General features: G+C 41.8%; 1 protein-coding gene across 10 annotated transcripts in view; it reads left to right on the forward strand.

The window, feature by feature from the left end:
• Positions 1 to 13056, forward strand: part of LOC118396075 (coiled-coil domain-containing protein 136-like) — a 61391-nt gene extending 48335 nt beyond the window's left edge. For 9 of the 10 annotated variants that reach the window (XM_052466528.1, XM_052466529.1, XM_052466537.1 and 6 more), the window contains 5 exons: positions 774 to 882; positions 1251 to 1533; positions 4480 to 4611; positions 6391 to 6503; positions 8120 to 13056. In XM_052466528.1, the coding sequence (XP_052322488.1) occupies positions 774 to 882; positions 1251 to 1533; positions 4480 to 4611; positions 6391 to 6503; positions 8120 to 8132 (650 nt within the window). In that variant the 3' untranslated portion in view covers positions 8133 to 13056. The remainder of the gene's footprint in view (positions 1 to 773; positions 883 to 1250; positions 1534 to 4479; positions 4612 to 6390; positions 6504 to 8119) is intronic. The other variant, XR_008066948.1, reaches the window with a different exon arrangement.
• The last annotated feature ends 6306 nt before the right edge of the window (positions 13057 to 19362 follow it).

Raw genomic sequence — 19362 nt, forward strand, 5'->3', positions numbered from 1 at the left:
GCCGTCTGGCATTTTCCTGAAATGCCAGATGGCCAGTCCGCCTCTGCTAACTATGATGCAACCAGCAATAACACAACCAGCATCTGATGCATAGGATGACCAGGGAGGTTAACTTGAAAAGTGTGTGAGTTGGGCCCTTGTCCTGTCCTGTCCATTCAGAATGTAAGGAGCACGTTTCAGTATTAAGGAAAATGTATGAAGTAAACAGTAAATACATTTCTTAAGGAAAATGTATGAAGTAAACAGTAAATACATTTCTTCAGGAAAATGTATGAAGTAAACAGTAAATACATTTCTTAAGGAATGTAGTGAAGTAAAAGTTGTCAAAAATATAAATAGTAAAGTACAGATACCCCAAAAACTACTTTAGTAGTACTTTAAAATATTTTTACTTAAGTACTTTACACCCGTAGGTTTGGGTCACAGGTTTATAGGTGTCACATTCCAGTCTGATGTTAGGTAGACACACACCAGGTCTTTGTTTTTCTGGGTCTCTCATTGTGTCTCTTGACTATTTATAAGGTGCATGGGCACGTACAACAGGATGAATAGTTTTGAGGGGTAGGCCACATGAGTATAGACTCAGAGTTGATACTTTATGTAAACCGGCAAAGTGTTTATCTGTGGCTGAACCTGTGGAGGATGTGTTGCTAGTACCTCCCCATTTCACTCTGTTTCAGACCATTTTCTCCTGGGTCGTACCTAATGAACACGACCCTGGGGTGTGATGGTCCTGTGCTGTCCTGACTCCTGTACCTGTCCTGTGTGTTCAGGAGACGTAGAAACACTGAAGCAGGAGTGTGTCACGTTGAGGGAGGAGTGTGAGACATTGAAGAATGACAACAGACGTCTGACTGAGAGACTACAGCTGCAGAGGACAAGGTGAGAAAATCTTCTTCTTCTAGTTATTTTTGTTCTTGTTTCTCTTGTTCTTGTTCTTGGTTTTCTTGTTGTTGTTGTTCTTCTTCTTGTTTTTCTTCAAATTGTTCTTGTGTTTCTTGTTCTTCTTTATGTTCTTGAGATTCTTTTTCTTCTTTGTCTCCTTGTTTTTGTTCTTAATATGTTTTTCGTATTTTCTTTGTGATCTTCTTGATCTTTGTCTTCTTGTTCTGGTTCTTCTTATTCATTTTTTTCTTGATGATCTTCTTGTTCTTCTTTTTTAAATTTTAAAATGTTGTTTTTATTCTTCTTGTTATTGTTCATCACTTTATAAATGTGTAATTGTCTTGTCTCCTCTCTCTCCATCCCAGTTCCAACAGCCACCTGTCCCTAAAGGAGGATGAAGAGGACACCGGGATCGGAGTGGGCACAGAGATGAGGGGCATGGCTGAGAGCTACATGACCATGGCAGACTGCCAGTCAACGGGCACAGGCACCAACTGCCGCCTGAAGGACGTGTCCATTCAGAAGAACATCTCGTTCGATGGGAAGCCCATGACCCCCACCGGCTGGAATGGAGGATTTGGGGAGATCTTCTCACTAAGGGACCAGCTGAAACAAGCTGAGGAGAAGGCCTCACTGGTACAGAGACAGGTACATAAGATGAAGATGATTAGAAGATACAGTGGTGGAACAGTAGTCATTGATGCCAACTGAATTTCTGCTTTGCTGTGGCAAGAAACGATTAGGTGGTTCAAGGAGGTTTTAGGCGGGTCATTGTGGCAGAGACAAGTGCGACTCCCACTACCACATTTAGAACTACATTGAGTGACTCACACACCACACGTAGCACAGTAGCATAATAAAACATCAGAGAAGCAGCTGGCCAATCACAGACTACCCTGTCACACAAGTGGCTAATAGTTATTTTTAGGTACTGCAGTAATGGACAACACAACACAGTGCACTAACCTGGCCTGCTGTTTACATGACCTGTGTTCTAGGGTGTTCCACAAGTGTTCCGTCCAGGGACTGTTTGTTTGCCACTGTCCTTCTGCTTTCTCTTTGAGGTATATCACCCAGGTTACTGTGAAGCTCTTCATGACATCTGTGGATGTAAAAAGGGCTTTGTTAATAAATCAAATCAAATTGTAGTTGTCACATGCGCCGAATACAACAAGTGTAGACCTTTACCGTCAAATGCTTACTTTACAAGCCCTTCACCAACACAGTTCAAGAAATAGAGTTTAGAAAATATTTATTCAATAAACAAAATTTTTTAAAATGACATAACAATAATGAGGCTATATACAGGGAGTACCGGTACTGAGTCAATGTGCGAGGGTACAAGTTAGTCGAGGTAATTTGTAAAGTGACTATGTATAGATAATAAACAGCGAGTAGCAGCAGTGTAAAAACACAGGGGGGGTGAATGTAAATAGTCCTGACGGCCATTTGATGAATTGTTCAGCAGTCTTATGGCTTTCGGGGTAGAGGCTGCTAAGGAGCCTTTTAGTCCTAGACTTGGCGCTCCGGTACCACTTGCCGTGTGGTAGCGGAGAGAACAGTCTATGACTTGGATGACTGGATCTTTGACAATTTTTTGGGCTTTCCTCTGACACCGCCTAGTATATACAGTACCAGTCAGTAGTTTGGACACACCTACTCATTCAAGGGTTTTTCTTTATTTTGACTATGATCTACATTGTAGAATAATAGTGAATACATTAAGACAATGAAATAACACATATGGAATCATGTAGAAACCAAAACAAGTTTTAAACAAATCTAAATATATGCTATATTTGAGATTCTTCAAAGTGCCACCCTTAGCCTTGATGACAGCTTTGCAGATTCTTGGCAGTCTCTCAACCAGCTTCATGAGGTAGTCACCTGGAATGCATTTCAATTAACAGGAATGCCTTGTTCAAAGTTCATTTGTGGAATTTATTTCCTTCTTAATGCGTTTAAACCAATCAGTTGTGTTGTGACAGCCCGATTTGATAAAAGACCTAGTGCATATTATGGCAACCTGTTACGGCTAATGGAACCCCTTGAAAACATCAGCTGAATTTTCTTTTTAGAAATATTTAACTTTCATATATTCAAAGGTGCAATACACCAAATCAAAGCTTAACTTCTTGTTAATCTAGCCATCGTGTCAGATTTCAAAAAGATTTTACAGCGAAAGCACACCATACGATTATGTTAGGTCAGCGCCTAGGCACAAAAAAACATACAGCTATTTTCCAGCCAAAGAGAAGAGTCACAAAAAGCAGAAATAGAGATAAAATGAATCACTAACCTCTGATGATCTTCATGAGATGGCACTCATAGGACTTCATGTTACACGATACATGTATGTTTTGTTCGATAAAGTTCATATTTATATCCAAAAATCTCAGTTTACATTGGCGTGTTATGTTCAGTAATGTTTTGCCTCGAAAGCATCCTACGAATTTACAGAGAGCCACATCAATTTAGAGAAATACTCATCATAAACTTTGATGAAAGATACACTTCTCCTTAATGCAACCGCTGTGTCAGATTTCAAAAAAGCTTTACGGCAAAAACACACCACGCAATAATCTGAGTACAGCGCTCAGCCACCAAAACAAGATACCCGCCATGTTGTGGAGTCAGTAAAAGTCAGAAATAGCGTTATAAACATTCACTTACCTTTGATGATCTTCATCGGAATGCACTCCCAGGAATCCCAGTTCCACAATAAATGTTTGTTCTGTTCGATAAAGTTCATCTTTATGTCCAAATACCTCCTTTTCATTCACGTGTTTAGTTCACCAATCCAAATGCACAAGGCACGGGCACTAAGTCCAGACAAAAAGTCAAAAAAGTTCCTTTACAGTTCGTAGAAACATGTCAAACGATGTATATAATCAATCTTTAGGATGTTTTTATCATAAATCTTCAATAATGTTTCAACCGGACAATTCCTTTGTCTTTAGAAAGGAAAGGGAACGAAGCTCGTGCTGACGGCCGCGCGCGATCAACGACTAAAGGCTTTCAACTGAGCCACTACTGAGACTGGTCTTATTCGCTCCCCCTTTACAATAGAAGCTTGAAACAATGTTCTAAAGAGTGTTGACATCTAGTGGAAGCCTTAGGAAGTGCAATATGACCCCATTAGTGCAGATGTATAACTTTTTGAGGATCTGGGAACCCATGTCAAATCTTTTCAGTGTCCTGAGGGGGAAAAGGTGTTGTCATGCCCTCTTCACAACTGTCTTGGTGTGTTTGGACCATGATAGTTCATTGGTCATGTGGACACCAATGAACTTGAATCTCTCGACCCGCTCCACTACAACCCCGCCTCTACTATTTTCCTTTTTTTTTTAAATAAATGTGATGGATTGATCCAGGGGTGTCAAACTAATTTTTCCTCAGGGGCCATATTCAGTCATCAACCAGGGCCGATTGGTTATGAAAATTGGTTATATATTTCCTCACCCTAAACATTTGGAAAAATATGTCCTCTATCCAGTGTTTTTTGAATTTTCGATGCTCCCTGAACTGTCTAGCTTTCATTTAGGTGATTATTAGATTATTATTAGATCGTTTGCTCTACTCTGTCTCTCTCAGTGTGACGGTTTGAAGACAGAGCTGAGGGAGCTACAGGTGCTATATGACTGCAGCCAGAGGGAGAGGGCGGGGATGGAGGAGGAGCTACTGCGCTGCAAGGCAGAGTTGGAGAGGCTGGCTGGAGGGGGGCAGGTGAGACGTCACACTGGGGTTAGAGGTCACGGGTCACAAGGCTCACCATAGTGATAGGAATTAATAATGGTATATGGCATATCTATTGCAAGGCTTTTGGACGTATGTTGTCCATTCTGACTGTTTCTAACTGTTTTCTGACTTCCACATTTCTCTGCGTGAGTTTTTTTGCGACTGTGTTTGCTGTATTTCTTGTTTTCATTTGCGGAAACCTGAACGTTTTTGCAGAAAACACATCACACCTATTCTTTATCTATTGATTCCATTCTCTCTCTCTCTGTCTTACTCTCTCTCTCTCTGTCTCTCTCTCTCTCTCTCTCTCTCTCTCTCTCTCTCTCTGTCTTACTCTCTCTCTCTCTGTCTCTCTCTCTCTCTCTCTCTCTCTCTCTCTCTCTCTCTCTCTCTCTCTCTCTCTCTCTCTCTCTCTCTCTCTCTCTCTCTCTCTGTCTCTCTCTCTCTCTCTCTCTCTCTGTCTCTCTCTGTCTCTCTCTCTCTCTCTCTCTCTCTCTCTCTCTCTCTCTTACTCTCTCTCTCTCTCTTACTCTCTCTCTCTGTCTCTCTCTCTCTCTCTCTTACTCTCTCTCTGTCTCTCTGTCTCTCTCTCTGTCTCTCTGTCTCTCTCTCTCTCTCTCTCTCTCTCTCTCTCTCTCTCTCTCTCTCTCTCTCTCTCTCTCTCTCTCTCTCTCTCTCTCTCTCTCTCTCTCTCTGTCTCTCTGTCTCTCTGTCTCTCTCTCTCTCTCTGTCTCTCTCTCTCTCTCTCTCTCTCTCTCTCTCTCTCTCTCTCTCTCTCTCTCTCTCTCTCTCTCTCTCTCTCTCTCATTGAAGTCCATGCCATGACTTCCCTCCCCCTTTATGCCATATCACGTTTCGTTTTTGTGGTGTCAACGTTTATTATTTTGTTCTCTCCATTCCTCCCTCCCATCTCCATTCCTCCCTCCCCTCTCCATTCCTCCCTCCCCTCTCCATTCCTCCCTCCCATCTCCATTCCTCCCTCCCATCTCCATTCCTCCCTCCCATCTCCATTCCTCCCTCCCATCTCCATTCCTCCCTCCCATCTCCATTCCTCCCTCCCATCTCCATTCCTCCCTCCCATCTCCATTCCTCCCTCCCCTCTCCATTCCTCCCTCCCATCTCCATTCCTCCCTCCCATCTCCATTCCTCCCTCCCCTCTCCATTCCTCCCTCTCCATTCCTCCCTCCCATCTCCATTCCTCCCTCCCCTCTCCATTCCTCCCTCCCCTCTCCATTCCTCCCTCCCATCTCCATTCCTCCCTCCCATCTCCATTCCTCCCTCCCATCTCCATTCCTCCCTCCCCTCTCCATTCCTCCCTCCCATCTCCATTCCTCCCTCCCTCTCCATTCCTCCCTCCCATCTCCATTCCTCCCTCCCATCTCCATTCCTCCCTCCCATCTCCATCCACCCTCCCTCGTTCTCCCATTCCTCCCTCCCATCTCCATTCCTCCCTCCCATCTCCATTCCTCCCTCCCATCTCCATTCCTCCCTCCCATCTCCATTCCTCCCTCCCCTCTCCATTCCTCCCTCCCATCTCCATTCCTCCCTCCCTCTCCATTCCTCCCTCCCATCTCCATTCCTCCCTCCCATCTCCATTCCTCCCTCCCATCTCCATCCACCCGTCCCTCGTTCTCTCCATTCCTCCCTCCCATCTCCATTCCTCCCTCCCATCTCCATTCCTCCCTCCCATCTCCATTCCTCCCTCCCATCTCCATTCCTCCCTCCCATCTCCATCCATCCGTCCCACGTTTTCTTCCCTTCATCCAGAGCTACATCCATTCGTCTGAGTCTCCTGTTCTCTCCGTCCCCTTCATAGGAATAATTGTAATATTGGGAGTGGTTTGGTGCTGGTTGTCCGAGCTGGCGTCACAGAAAGCAAGGTAGGAGGAAGGATACTTCTCTGTCTGTCGGTCGTCTGCACTTTGGCTACGTATCTAATATATAGATATTACTGTATGTAGTTCAGTAAAGTAAAATTAGATAGTCAAGTAAAGTATTCCTAAAGTCTCAGGGCCTTTCTTACAGATGAACCTTTTACTGCAGTGGGCTAAATCAGGGTCGCCCAGAGTGTTTCTTGGTGATCTTTAAGAAATCTACTTTGAAACAAAAGTGAACACCTCACAAACATGGTTATGGGCTGTACCATGTCAGATATAGAGTTGAAATGTATTCCATTTTTAGTTTGCATCCCAATATATATATATACTGAACAAAAACATAAACGCAACATGTAAAGTGTTGGTCCCATTTTTCATGAGCTAAAATAAAAGATCCCAGAAATGTTCTACGTAAACAAAAAAGGTATTTCTCTCAAATGTTGTGCACAAATTTATTTACATCCCTGTTAGTGAGCATTTCGCCTTTGCAAAGATAATCCATCCACCTGACAGGTGTGGCATATTAATAAGTTGATTAAACAGCATGATCATTACACAGGTTCACCTTGTGCTGGGGACAATACAAGATCACTCTAAAATGTGCAGTTTTGTAATACAACACTATGCCACAGATGTCTCAAGTTTTGAGGGTGCAATTGGTATGCTGACTGCAGGAATGTCCACCAGAGCTGTTGCCAGAGAATTTAATATTAATTTCTCTACCATAAACCACCTCCAACGTTGCAGTACATGTAACAACGCCAGCCCAGGACCTCCACATCTGGCTTCTTCACCTGCAAGATCGTCTGAGGAGGGGGATGGGGGTGCTTAGAAGTATTTCTGTCTGTAATAAAGACCTTTTGTGAGGAAAAACGTATTCTGATTGGCTAGGGGTGGGTGGGCCAAGTGGTTGGGCCAATACCCTCCCAGGCCCACCTATGGCTGCGCCCCTGCCCAGTCATGTGAAATCCATCAATTAGGGAGTAATGCATTTATTGCCATTGACTGATTTTCTTATTTGAACTGTAACTCAGTAAAATGTTTGAAATTGTTGCATGTTGCATTTATATTTTTGTTCAGTATTCATCACAGATGACTGAAATACAACAAAACCGTTTGATTTTGATACACCAGATTCTCAGCAAAATTTTCTTTTAAATTAATTATAAAATTATGAAAAATATGAATGACATTCCACCCATGAGGCCACTAGAGGTCACTATGATCATTCGACTGCAGGAAAGGTCAACAGAGTTTTGTTTTGATCAAGTCCTGAGAATTGACCTAGGAGTGGCAATACACTTTTGTATAATTGAATAATTACTAGCTAGAGACTTCCAATTACAAAGGCACATTTATCGTGAGACATACAGCACATGCATAAAACATACCAAGTATTTTTGGGTGACAGACATGGGACAGGTGGGCCATTTCATACAGTGTTCTCCAGTATGACATCACTGCTAGATTAGTGTTAGATTATTTTACTCTTTTCTATGTCCAAAATGTGTCTGAGTGTATTTAATGGGTGCACTAAGTGCTTGTGTGTGTGTGTGTCTCACAGTAAGTGTGCTTACACCTCTAAATGCTACCTCTGACTTCTCTCTCTGCGTCCTCAGGGGTGTGATATAGAACGGAACCCTATTCTGACTGTCACCGCGGCAACAGCTGTGCTTCTGATTCGTGGCTTGCTTGTTGAGAGGCCCGATGTTGAGCAGGTCAGAACAGTGACAAGTTACACCGACAAAAGACGGTAATGTCTTCTTATAGACAACTACCCTCCATCCCCACCCCCTTATCACATCGATCTGGGACGAACAACAGATCACACGCCATTTCTCTAATTCATCGATTGGAAGAGGAAATTCAGATGACAACTGTTCAGAAAACAGGAGCATGTTGAAAATGGAGAACTTCAGAAAACAGGAGATAAGTGTGCTCATAGTTCTGATGGAAAAGATGGACTCCTGTTCTGGGGGACACAGGTCTTCATGAAGCTGAGAACATAGGGTGGATACTTACATTTAATTGGATAGTACCTTTCCCGCATAAATCTAGCTGGTTCTGCCCCTGTGACATCTCATTGTGTCTCTGTCTCTCTGTCTGTCTCACGGGTCTTTATTATAGGGTGGCAGGGTAGCCTAGTGGTTAGAGCGTTGGACTAGTAACCGAAAGGTTGCAAGTTCAAATCCCTGAGCTGACAAGGTAGAAATCTGTTGTTCTACCCCTGAACAGGCAGTTAACCCACTGTTCCTAGGCCGTCATTGAAAATAAGATTTATTTTCTTAACTGACTTGCCTAATTAAATAAAGGTCAAATGAACATGGGACTCAATTGGTCCTGAGTTTAAATGTCTTATACTCTTATACAACTCTCATCTTGTATTTTACTAAATGTAATTATTAATATGTTAATTGTTTGCTCATCTTTTAACAAGAACCACCTCTGCATCTTGCACATTTTGCTGAATTAAAAACTCTCAAATAAATAAATAAAATCCACATAATGTTGTAAATAAGTCCTAGTAGAATCTTTCTGAAAATATAATTATATCTACACGTGTAATTCATTATTTAAAGGAATATGCCGAATATGTGAAATAATTTAATGTCTGTGCCCGTGTCTTGTGAATAGCTCAAACCATGGGGATTTTTCTCAATTAGAAGTAAATGAATAATGAAGACCTAGTATAGAGTTCTAGTTCTAGAGTGACAGATAATGAAGACCTAGTATAGAGTTCTAGTTCTAGAGTGACAGATAATGAAGACCTAGTATAGAGTTCTAGTTCTAGAGTGACAGATAATGAAGACCTAGTATAGAGTTCTAGTTCTAGAGTGACAGATAATGAAGACCTAGTATAGAGTTCTAGTTCTAGAGTGACAGATAATGAAGACCTAGTATAGAGTTCTAGTTCTAGAGTGACAGATAATGAAGCCCTAGTATAGAGTTCTAGTTCTAGAGTGACAGATAATGAAGACCTAGTATAGAGTTATAGTTCTAGAGTGACAGATAATGAAGACCTAGTATAGAGTTCTAGTTCTAGAGTGACAGATAATGAAGCCCTAGTATAGAGTTCTAGTTCTAGAGTGACAGATAATGAAGACCTAGTATAGAGTTCTAGTTCTAGAGTGACAGATAATGAAGACCTAGTATAGAGTTCTAGTTCTAGAGTGACAGATAATGAAGACCTAGTATAGAGTTCTAGTTCTAGAGTGACAGATGCTTTTCCCCACAAAAAAAATGTTTAAAGGCAATAGTTAATTTATAAAGCATACGCTCTAAAATATTTTCTCATTCGTTTACATTTACTTTAAAAATACAATGAGCGTTCCAGATGTCCTACCTACAGTGAATTTGTTATTAGTGAGGATGTTTAATCTGGGTTTTCAGAGTTGTGTAAATGCCTATTTGTTATGGTGTCCTCATTAAAGGGGGAAGTGTGTGCTAGTCTAGCAGCTGTTCTAATGCACCTGTCAGTCCTAGCCCGGTGTTTCAAGTCTATGTTTAACCAACCATCTCACCCACATACCAGTGTCCTGGCTATTTTTGTCCACAGTCACAGTCACTTCTTTTATTTACTGAACTTAACTTAGTGCACCGTCAGACAGACTTGGGTTGGAATACTATTCTCAAATCATTTCAAAAACCCTTATTGGTGTTTGATTGAGCTTCCTGATTTAATGGACTAAAATAACAGCCCCCAAACGGCAAACCCCACCCATCTGTCACTCCAGGCAGGCTAAGGAAAACACTCACAGCATTTGAAAGAGTTAGACATGGTATTTGAACCTAGGTGTGTTGTCGGTAGAGTATGTATGGCTTCTGACTGCTTTGTCATGCAGTGACTGTATAATTATCCACCCAAATATGTCAAGTTAGCACGCCCTGTCTGTATTTTCTTCTTCTTCCACATCCCAGACTACACATCCCAGACTACACATCCCAGCTCACATCCCAGACTACACATCCCAGACTACACATCCCAGACTACACATCCCAGCTCACATGCCAAGCTACACTTCCCAGACTACACATCCCAGACTACACATCCCAGCTCACATGCCAAGCTACACTTCCCAGACTACACATCCCAGACTACACATCCCAGCTCACATGCCAAGCTACACATCCCAGACTACACATCCCAGACTACACATCCCAGCTCACATCCCAGACTACACATCCCAGACTACACATCCCAGACTACACATCCCAGACTACACATCCCAGCTCACATCCCAGACTACACATCCCAGACTACACATCCCAGCTCACATGCCAAGCTACACTTCCCAGACTACACATCCCAGACTACACATCCCAGACTACACATCCCAGACTACACATCCCAGCTCACATGCCAAGCTACACTTCCCAGACTACACATCCCAGACTACACATCCCAGACTACACATCCCAGCTCAAATGCCAAGCTACACTTCCCAGACTACACATCCCAGACTACACATCCCAGACTACACATCCCAGCTCACATCCCAGACTACACATCCCAGACTACACATCCCATGTCACATGCCAGACTACACATCCCAGACTACACATCCCAGACTATACATCCCAGACTACACATCCCAGACTACACATCCCAGCTCACATGCCAGACTACACATCCCAGACTACACATCCCAGACTACACATCCCAGCTCACATCCCAGACTACACATCCCAGACTACACATCCCAGACTACACATCCCAGACTATACATCCCAGACTACACATCCCAGACTACACATCCCAGCTGACATGCCAGACTACACATCCCAGACTACACATCCCAGACTACACATCCCAGCTCACATGCCAGACTACACATCCCAGACTACACATCCCAGACTACACATCCCAGCTCACATCCCAGACTACACATCCCAGACTACACATCCCAGACAACACATCCCAGACTACACATCCCAGACTACACATCCCAGACTACACATCCCAGACAACACATCCCAGACTACACATCCCAGACTACACATCCCAGCTCACATGCCAGACTACACATCCCAGACTACACATCCCAGACAACACATCCCAGACTACACATCCCAGACTACACATCCCAGACAACACATCCCAGACTACACATCCCAGACTACACATCCCAGACTACACATCCCAGACAACACATCCCAGACTACACATCCCAGACTACACATCCCAGACAACACATCCCAGACTACACATCCCAGACTACACATCCCAGCTCACATGCCAAGCATGGCCACACTGTCTCTGATATGCCTTTGACCAGCTCACCCTTGAAGTCTGGGGCCCATGTTCTTTTTAAAGAGTCTCACAGTAGGAGTTCTGATCTTGGATCAGTTTGAACTTTGGGATCATAATGAACAACACCACATGGACGGGGACGGGGGTCGGGGAGGACTGACCCTAGATCAGCACTCCTAACCCAAGATGCTTTATGGATATTTTTTCGTACAGTAACACATTAACTGTATAAGACCTCTGTGTCATGTTTCGATAGTGTGATCTATGTATTTGAATATACTGTAGCAGCTTTTCATACAACAGACAAAGAACAGCGAGTATTTAACCTTGAGCTTGTGAATGTCTCAAAATACCTAATGTACACACTGTTCATAACTGAATTGTTTCTGTTTTTAATCTACAAACACCTTAAATGTGGAGAGAAATGAAAGTGTTTTTTATAAGGGGGATGGATTTTCTTGGCTTGGGTTGGTCTTTCCACATGTTCTGAAATGTAATTCAAATTGTTTTTGTTTTTTCTCTTCAAGGTACACAGCTAGAGAATGTTGACGGTCAACATTCCATAGTTGAATGATGCTTGTGAACATACCAGAGATAGGATATTTAATTTGTGCTGTGTCTGGTCGTACGTGATGGTATGCCTGTGTGTGGGAACAGACGATTGGTAGACCATGAGGCAGCGAAACAAGTTTGATTGCAGAAGGCATTCTTGAAATTGGATTGTTATGTAAAATTATCGTCAATCGTTTTTTGGGGGGGGGGCAAATTCTAAATGTGTCTGGATCGAACAGTTTCGATTTGTCGCAAAAAAAAATGAGGCAGCATTTTAAACGTTTTAAATGATCTGTTTAACAACTGTGACATTTTGTGACACAATTAAAAGTCTAGCTACATTATAGTTAATAAGGCATGCTACATATAGTCTAAGAGAAGAAAAGTTACAAAGTTTACTTATGTTTAATATGAGATTTTTGTTTTACTTTGTATTTGTTTGATTTGCATAGGTTCAGAAGTGGTACTGACTAATGTGGGAGAGAAATATGACTAAAATCTCCATTTGTCATAGCTTTGTAGAAAGTCTATTTTGAGAGAGCAGTGTATATTTCATAGCCAAATTATGTAAAAGTGTATTTATGGTGAGTTTATTAAGAGAACCAAGTAAGTGTTGGTAAGTGTTTTCTACCTCTGTTTTCAATACCTCTATGTTTATTTGAGTAGTCTGTGCATGCAGGTAGAGGTTGTTTTTGGTGTTAGTACCCAGTATGAGTATGCTATTGTAAAAAATAAACAACCCACCAAAATCAATACTGATCCTCTGTTCACAAATGAATCTTGAATTTAGTTGTGGGACATCTTCTAATAGACAACAGTTTGTTTTCATTCAAGTTCGTAAATCTTCACAGACAAGGAAGGAATCAAACCCAGTAGTAACACCTCCTCTACCAAATATCTTTCTGCTGCTAAACTTCCTGAACTTTAGTTCATATAAACGTTGCTTTAACCTGAACATGATTGTCTAAGCTTATTAAAACCTGTTTTTCAAAACAAACATTACTGTGTGTATGTGAGTTATGAGCCTTTATATTATGGTTCTCAGTTTGCTGCTTGCATTTTGTTCCCTTTGACTTTGTGGTTTGGAATATACAGTAGTTGAATATACAGTAGTCATGGCTTTGTTGTTACCTGGAGGTATATTATATAGTATTATATAGTAGTCATGGCTTTGTTGTTACCTAGAGGTATATTATATAGTAGTCATGGCTATGTTGTTACCTAGAGGTATATTATATAGTAGTCATGGCTATGTTGTTACCTAGAGGTATATTATATAGTAGTCATGGCTATGTTGTTACCTAGAGGTATATTATATAGTATTATATAGTAGTCATGGCTATGTTGTTACCTAGAGGTATATTATATAGTAGTCATGGCTATGTTGTTACCTGGAGGTATATTATATAGTAGTCATGGCTATGTTGTTACCTGGAGGTATATTATATAGTAGTCATGGCTATGTTGTTACCTAGAGGTATATTATACAGTAGTCATGGCTATGTTGTTACCATTAGGTATATTATATAGTAGTCATGGCTATGTTGTTACCTGGAGGTATATTATATAGTAGTCATCGCTTTGTTGTTACGTAGAGGTATATTATATAGTAGTCATGGCTATGTTGTTACCTGGAGGTATATTATATAGTAGTCATGGCTATGTTGTTACCTGGAGGTATATTATATAGTAGTCATGGCTATGTTGTTACCTTGAGGTATATTATATAGTAGTCATGGCTATGTTGTTACCTGGAGGTATATTATATAGTAGTCATGGCTTTGTTGTTACCTAGAGGTATATTATATAGTAGTCATGGCTATGTTGTTACCTGGAGGTATATTATATAGTAGTCATGGCTATGTTGTTACCTGGAGGTATATTATATAGTAGTCATGGCTTTGTTGTTACCTAGAGGTATAGTATATAGTAGTCATGGCTATGTTGTTACCTAGAGGTATATTATATAGTAGTCATGGCTATGTTGTTACCTGGAGGTATATTATATAGTAGTCATGGCTATGTTGTTACCTGGAGGTATATTTTGAACAGTAAATTATTTGAAAAATAAAATATAATCACTCTTAATACTGTACGTGTCCGTGATACGTACAGTGTATAAACATGCAAATATTGATGGGGTGGCTGACAATGACACGGAAGTGGTGGCAGGTAATCTAGCGGTTAAGAACATTAGCTGAAAGGTCAGTGCTTTCGAATCCCTAACCGGACTACGTGAAAATTCTGTGGATGTGCTCTTGAGCAAGGCACTTGATCCTAATTGCTCCTGTAAGTCGTTCTGAATAAACGTGTCTACTAAATGACAAAAACATATCAATGGGTCTAGAGACCATGCTTTGTGATGATTCTGAAAGGCCAGATAGCTAACAACAATGACCAGAAGCAGCCATGTGGGGCATCGTAGGTGGGTCGTTTCAGCTAGTTTTATCTTGTTCCCCAAGTGGTGAAGGTATGCAACAACACCTCTGCCACGCTGATCTTCAACACGGGGCCCCCACAGGGGTGTGTGCTCAGCCCCCTTCTGTACTCCCTGTTCAACCACGATCGCGTAGACACGCACATCTACAACTTAATCATCAAGATTGCTGACGACTCAACAGTGGTAGACCTGATTACTAACAACAATGAGACAGCCTGCAGGGAGACGGTGAGAGCCCTGCTGGCTGGAAAATAACCTCTCTCGTCATTAACAAAACAAAGGAGCTGATCGTGGACTACAGGAGACATCGACGAGGCCGCAGTGCAGTGGTGTAAAGTAATTAAGTAAAAATACTTTAAAGTACTACTACTTAAAACACACATGCATGGTACTGAATTAAAGCTACACTCGTTGTGAATCCAGCCAACAAGTCAGATTTTTAAAATGCTTTTCGGCGAAAGCATGAGAAGCTATTATCTGATAGCATGCAGCACCCCGAAATACCTGAAGTGGACGTAAACAAAATAATTAGCATAGCCGGCGCTACACAAAACGCAGAAATAAAATATAAAACATTCATTACCTTTGATGATCTTCTTTGTTGGCACTCAGTCCATATATACCCTAAATATCGATCTATGAAGAGTGTGTGATCCAGGAAAAAAGATTGTTTTAAAACGCAACGTCATTTTTTTTTAATTAAAAAAGTCGACGATAAACTTTCACAAAACACTTCGAAATACTTTTGTAATCCAACTTTAGGTATTAGTAAACGTTAATAATCTATCAAATTGATCATGGGGCGATGTGTATTCAATAGCTCCACGTCTTGAACTCATGGTCGAAAATTTCTCATCCAAAACATCCTGTCGGAGACCGGAAGGAATGGGCTCTCTCTTACTTGTTTGACCAAGAAACAAAGCCCAGGCAATTGACAAGACTGGCGACATTGTGTGGAAGCTGTAGGACTTGCAATCTCAGCCCCATGTAATTTGGTTTCCCATAAACCATACATGCTAGTGGCGCATTGATACTTTTTCCAGTTTTCAGTGATCAGTTTTTCTTGCGCTTTTTGATGAAACACAGGCCCTGTTATAGTCACAGCCGTGATTTAACCAGTTTTAGAAATGTCAGAGTGTTTTCTATCCACACATACTAATCATATGCATATACTATATTCCTGGCATGAGTAGCAGGACGCTGAAATGTTGAGCGATTTTTAACAGAATGTTCGAAAAAGTAGGGGGTAGGAGTAACAGGTTAAGTAGGTTTTTGGGGTATTTGTACTATACTATTTCTATTTTTGACCAATTTTACTTTTACTTCACTACAAACGAAATTATGTACTTTTTACTCCATACATTTTCCCTGACACCCAAAAGGTACTTTTTGAATGCTTAGCAGGACAGGAAAATGGTCTAATTCACACAATTATCAAAGAGAACATCCCTGGTCGTCCCTATTGCCTCTGATCTGGAGGACTCACTAAACAGAGAACATCCCTGGTCGTCCCTACTGCCTCTGATCTGGCAGACTCACTAAACAGAGAACATCCATGGTCATCCCTACTGCCTCTGATCTGTCAGACTCACTAAACAGAGAACATCCCTGGTCGTCCCTACTGCCTCTGATCTGGCAGACTCACTAAACAGAGAACATCCCTGGTCGTCCCTACTGCCTCTGATCTGTCAGACTCACTAAACAGAGAACATCCCTGGTCGTCCCTACTGCCTCTGATCTGGCAGACTCACTAAACAGAGAACATCCCTGGTCGTCCCTACTGCCTCTGATCTGGCAGACTCACTAAACAGAGAACATCCCTGGTCGTCCCTACTGCCTCTGATCTGTCAGACTCACTAAACAGAGAACATCCCTGGTCGTCCCTACTGCCTCTGATCTGGAGGACTCACTAAACAGAGAACATCCCTGGTCGTCCCTACTGCCTCTGATCTGGCGGACTCACGAAACACATGATTCCTTTGTAAATCATGTAAGTGTTGGAGTGTGCCCCTGGCTATCAGTAAATTAATAAAAACCAGAAAATGTGGCAGTCTGCGTTACTTAAACAGGACAGTTGAGCTAATTTTGACAAACAATATGAAATTAATTTAAACATATTAATTTTGTTTGGCATATTTTATCATCTCAGCCAATACCATTTAGTCAAATAATCATATGGTTTTAATTTTCGGACTCCATATTTTTTTAGACACCCATTCAAAGGAAGTGAATGTGCGGAAAACCACATTTTTGTACTAATTGTGTATAATATGGGAAATTACAAGGTTGGAAAATGTTGTTGGCCTGAATTATGAATTAAATTACTAATATGTTGTTGCTTTACAATTTTAAAAACTCTTGAGAAATATCCTCTACCAGGCGTTTGAGCTGCCCATTAAAGGAATGCTTATAAACCATGTAATCTTATAATCTCCACCTGGCATATCCAGAAGAGGACTGGCCACCCCTCAGAGCCTGGTTCCTCTCTACCCAGCACAGCCAGAAGAGGACTGGCCACCCTTCAGAGCCTGGTTCCTCTCTACCCAGTACAGCCAGAAGATGACTGGCCACCCCTCAGAGCCTGGTTCCTCTCTACCCAGCACAGCCAGAAGAGGACTGGCCACCCCTCAGAGCCTGGTTCCTCTCTACCCAGCACAGCCAGAAGAGGACTGGCCACCCCTCAGAGCCTGGTTCCTCTCTACCCAGCACAGCCAGAAGAGGACTGGCCACCCCTCAGAGCCTGGTTCCTCTCTACCTGGCACAGCCAGAAGAGGACTGGACACCACTCAGAGCCTGGTTCCTCTCTACCTGGCACAGCCAGAAGAGGACTGGACACCCCTCAGAGCCTGGTTCCTCTCTAGGTTTCCTTCTAGGTTCCTGCCTTTCTAGGGAGTTTTTCCTAGCCACTGTGTTTCTACAACTGCATTGCTTGCTATTTGGGGTTTTAGACTGGGTTTCTGTACAGCACTCTGTGACATCAGCTGATGTAAAAAGGGCTTTATAAATACATTTGATTGATAATAAGTCAAAACTGGTGATCATGGACAATAGAGAAATATTGTTCTGGGATATTTTTGTCTGTGCAAATACAAAAAGCCTTTGAAATCGATATCAATATTTACTGTGTGCCTGTTATCTTCTATATGTTTCACAATATCATTCAGTCATTTTACTGGTATTCTAAGCATATAAACCGTAAACACATACATTTACATGCATTTGATTGTGGACTTCAGGAAACAGCAGAGAGAACACCCCCCTATCCACATCGATGGTAGTAGTGGAGAGGGTAGCAAGTTTTAAGTTCCTCGGCATACACATCACAGCCAAACTGAATTGGTCCACTCACACAGACAGCATCGTGAAGAAGGCGCAGCAGCGCCTCTTCAACCTCAGGAGGCTGAAGAAATTCGGCTTGTCACCAAAAGCACTCACAAACTTCTACAGATGCACAATCGAGAGCATCCTGGCGGGCTGTATCACCGCCTGGTACGGCAACTGCTCCGCCCACAACCGTAAGGCTCTCCAGAGGGTAGTGAGGTCTGCACAACGCATCACCGGGGGCAAACTACCTGCCCTCCAGGACACCTACACCACCCGATGTTACAGGAAGGCCGAAAGATCATCAAGGACAACAACCACCTGAGCCACTGCCTGTTCACCCTGCTATCATCCAGAAGGCGAGGTCAGTACAGGTGCATCAAAGCTGGGACCGAGAGGCTGAAAAACAGCTTCTATCTCAAGGCCATCACTGTTAAACAGCAACCACTAACACTGAGTGGTCGCTGCCAACACACTGACTCAACTCCAGCCACTTTAATAATGGGAATTGATGGGACATGATGTAAATATATCACTAGCCACTTTAAACAATGCTACCTTATATAATGTTACTTACCCTATATTATTCATCTCATATGCATACGTATATACTGTACTCTATATCATCGACTGCATCCTTATGTAATACATGTATCACTAGCCACTTTAACTATGCCACTTTGTTTACATACTCATCTTATATGTATATACTGTACTCGATACCATCTACTGTATCTTGCCTATGCTGCTCTGTACCATCTCTCATTCATGTATCCTTATCTACATATTCTTTATCCCCTTACACTGTGTATAAGACAGTAGTTTTGGAATTGTTAGTTAGATTACTTGTTGGTTATTACTGCGTTGTCGGAACTAGAAGCACAAGCATTTCGCTACACTCGCATTAACATCTGCTAACCATGTGTATGTGACAAATAACATTGGATTTGATTTGATTTGACAATTATTATTCTTTTTTTTACACACAATTGTATCATATTTCATCAACGTTTGATATCAGTCCTAATTTAACTAGGCCTATCTTCCATTAGGAGTAAACGGAGCAGACATAATGGAAATTAATGTATACTATCTTTTGGAAGATTTTAAAAGTCTATGCAAATTCCAATACAAATTTAGTTTACTCTAATTGAGCAACTTAATTGGCTGGTGGGGATGTTTTCAATTCATAATCTATCACAGTTTTAGTCATTCAAACATAAAGGATTCATTTATGGCCTTTACTGAGGCTAAATATACATATTCTTTTCTTGGTGTACAGGTTAAAGGGTTAATGT

Source organism: Oncorhynchus keta, chromosome 17 (assembly GCF_023373465.1).
Source record: "Oncorhynchus keta strain PuntledgeMale-10-30-2019 chromosome 17, Oket_V2, whole genome shotgun sequence".
NCBI classification, from domain to species: domain Eukaryota; kingdom Metazoa; phylum Chordata; class Actinopteri; order Salmoniformes; family Salmonidae; genus Oncorhynchus; species Oncorhynchus keta.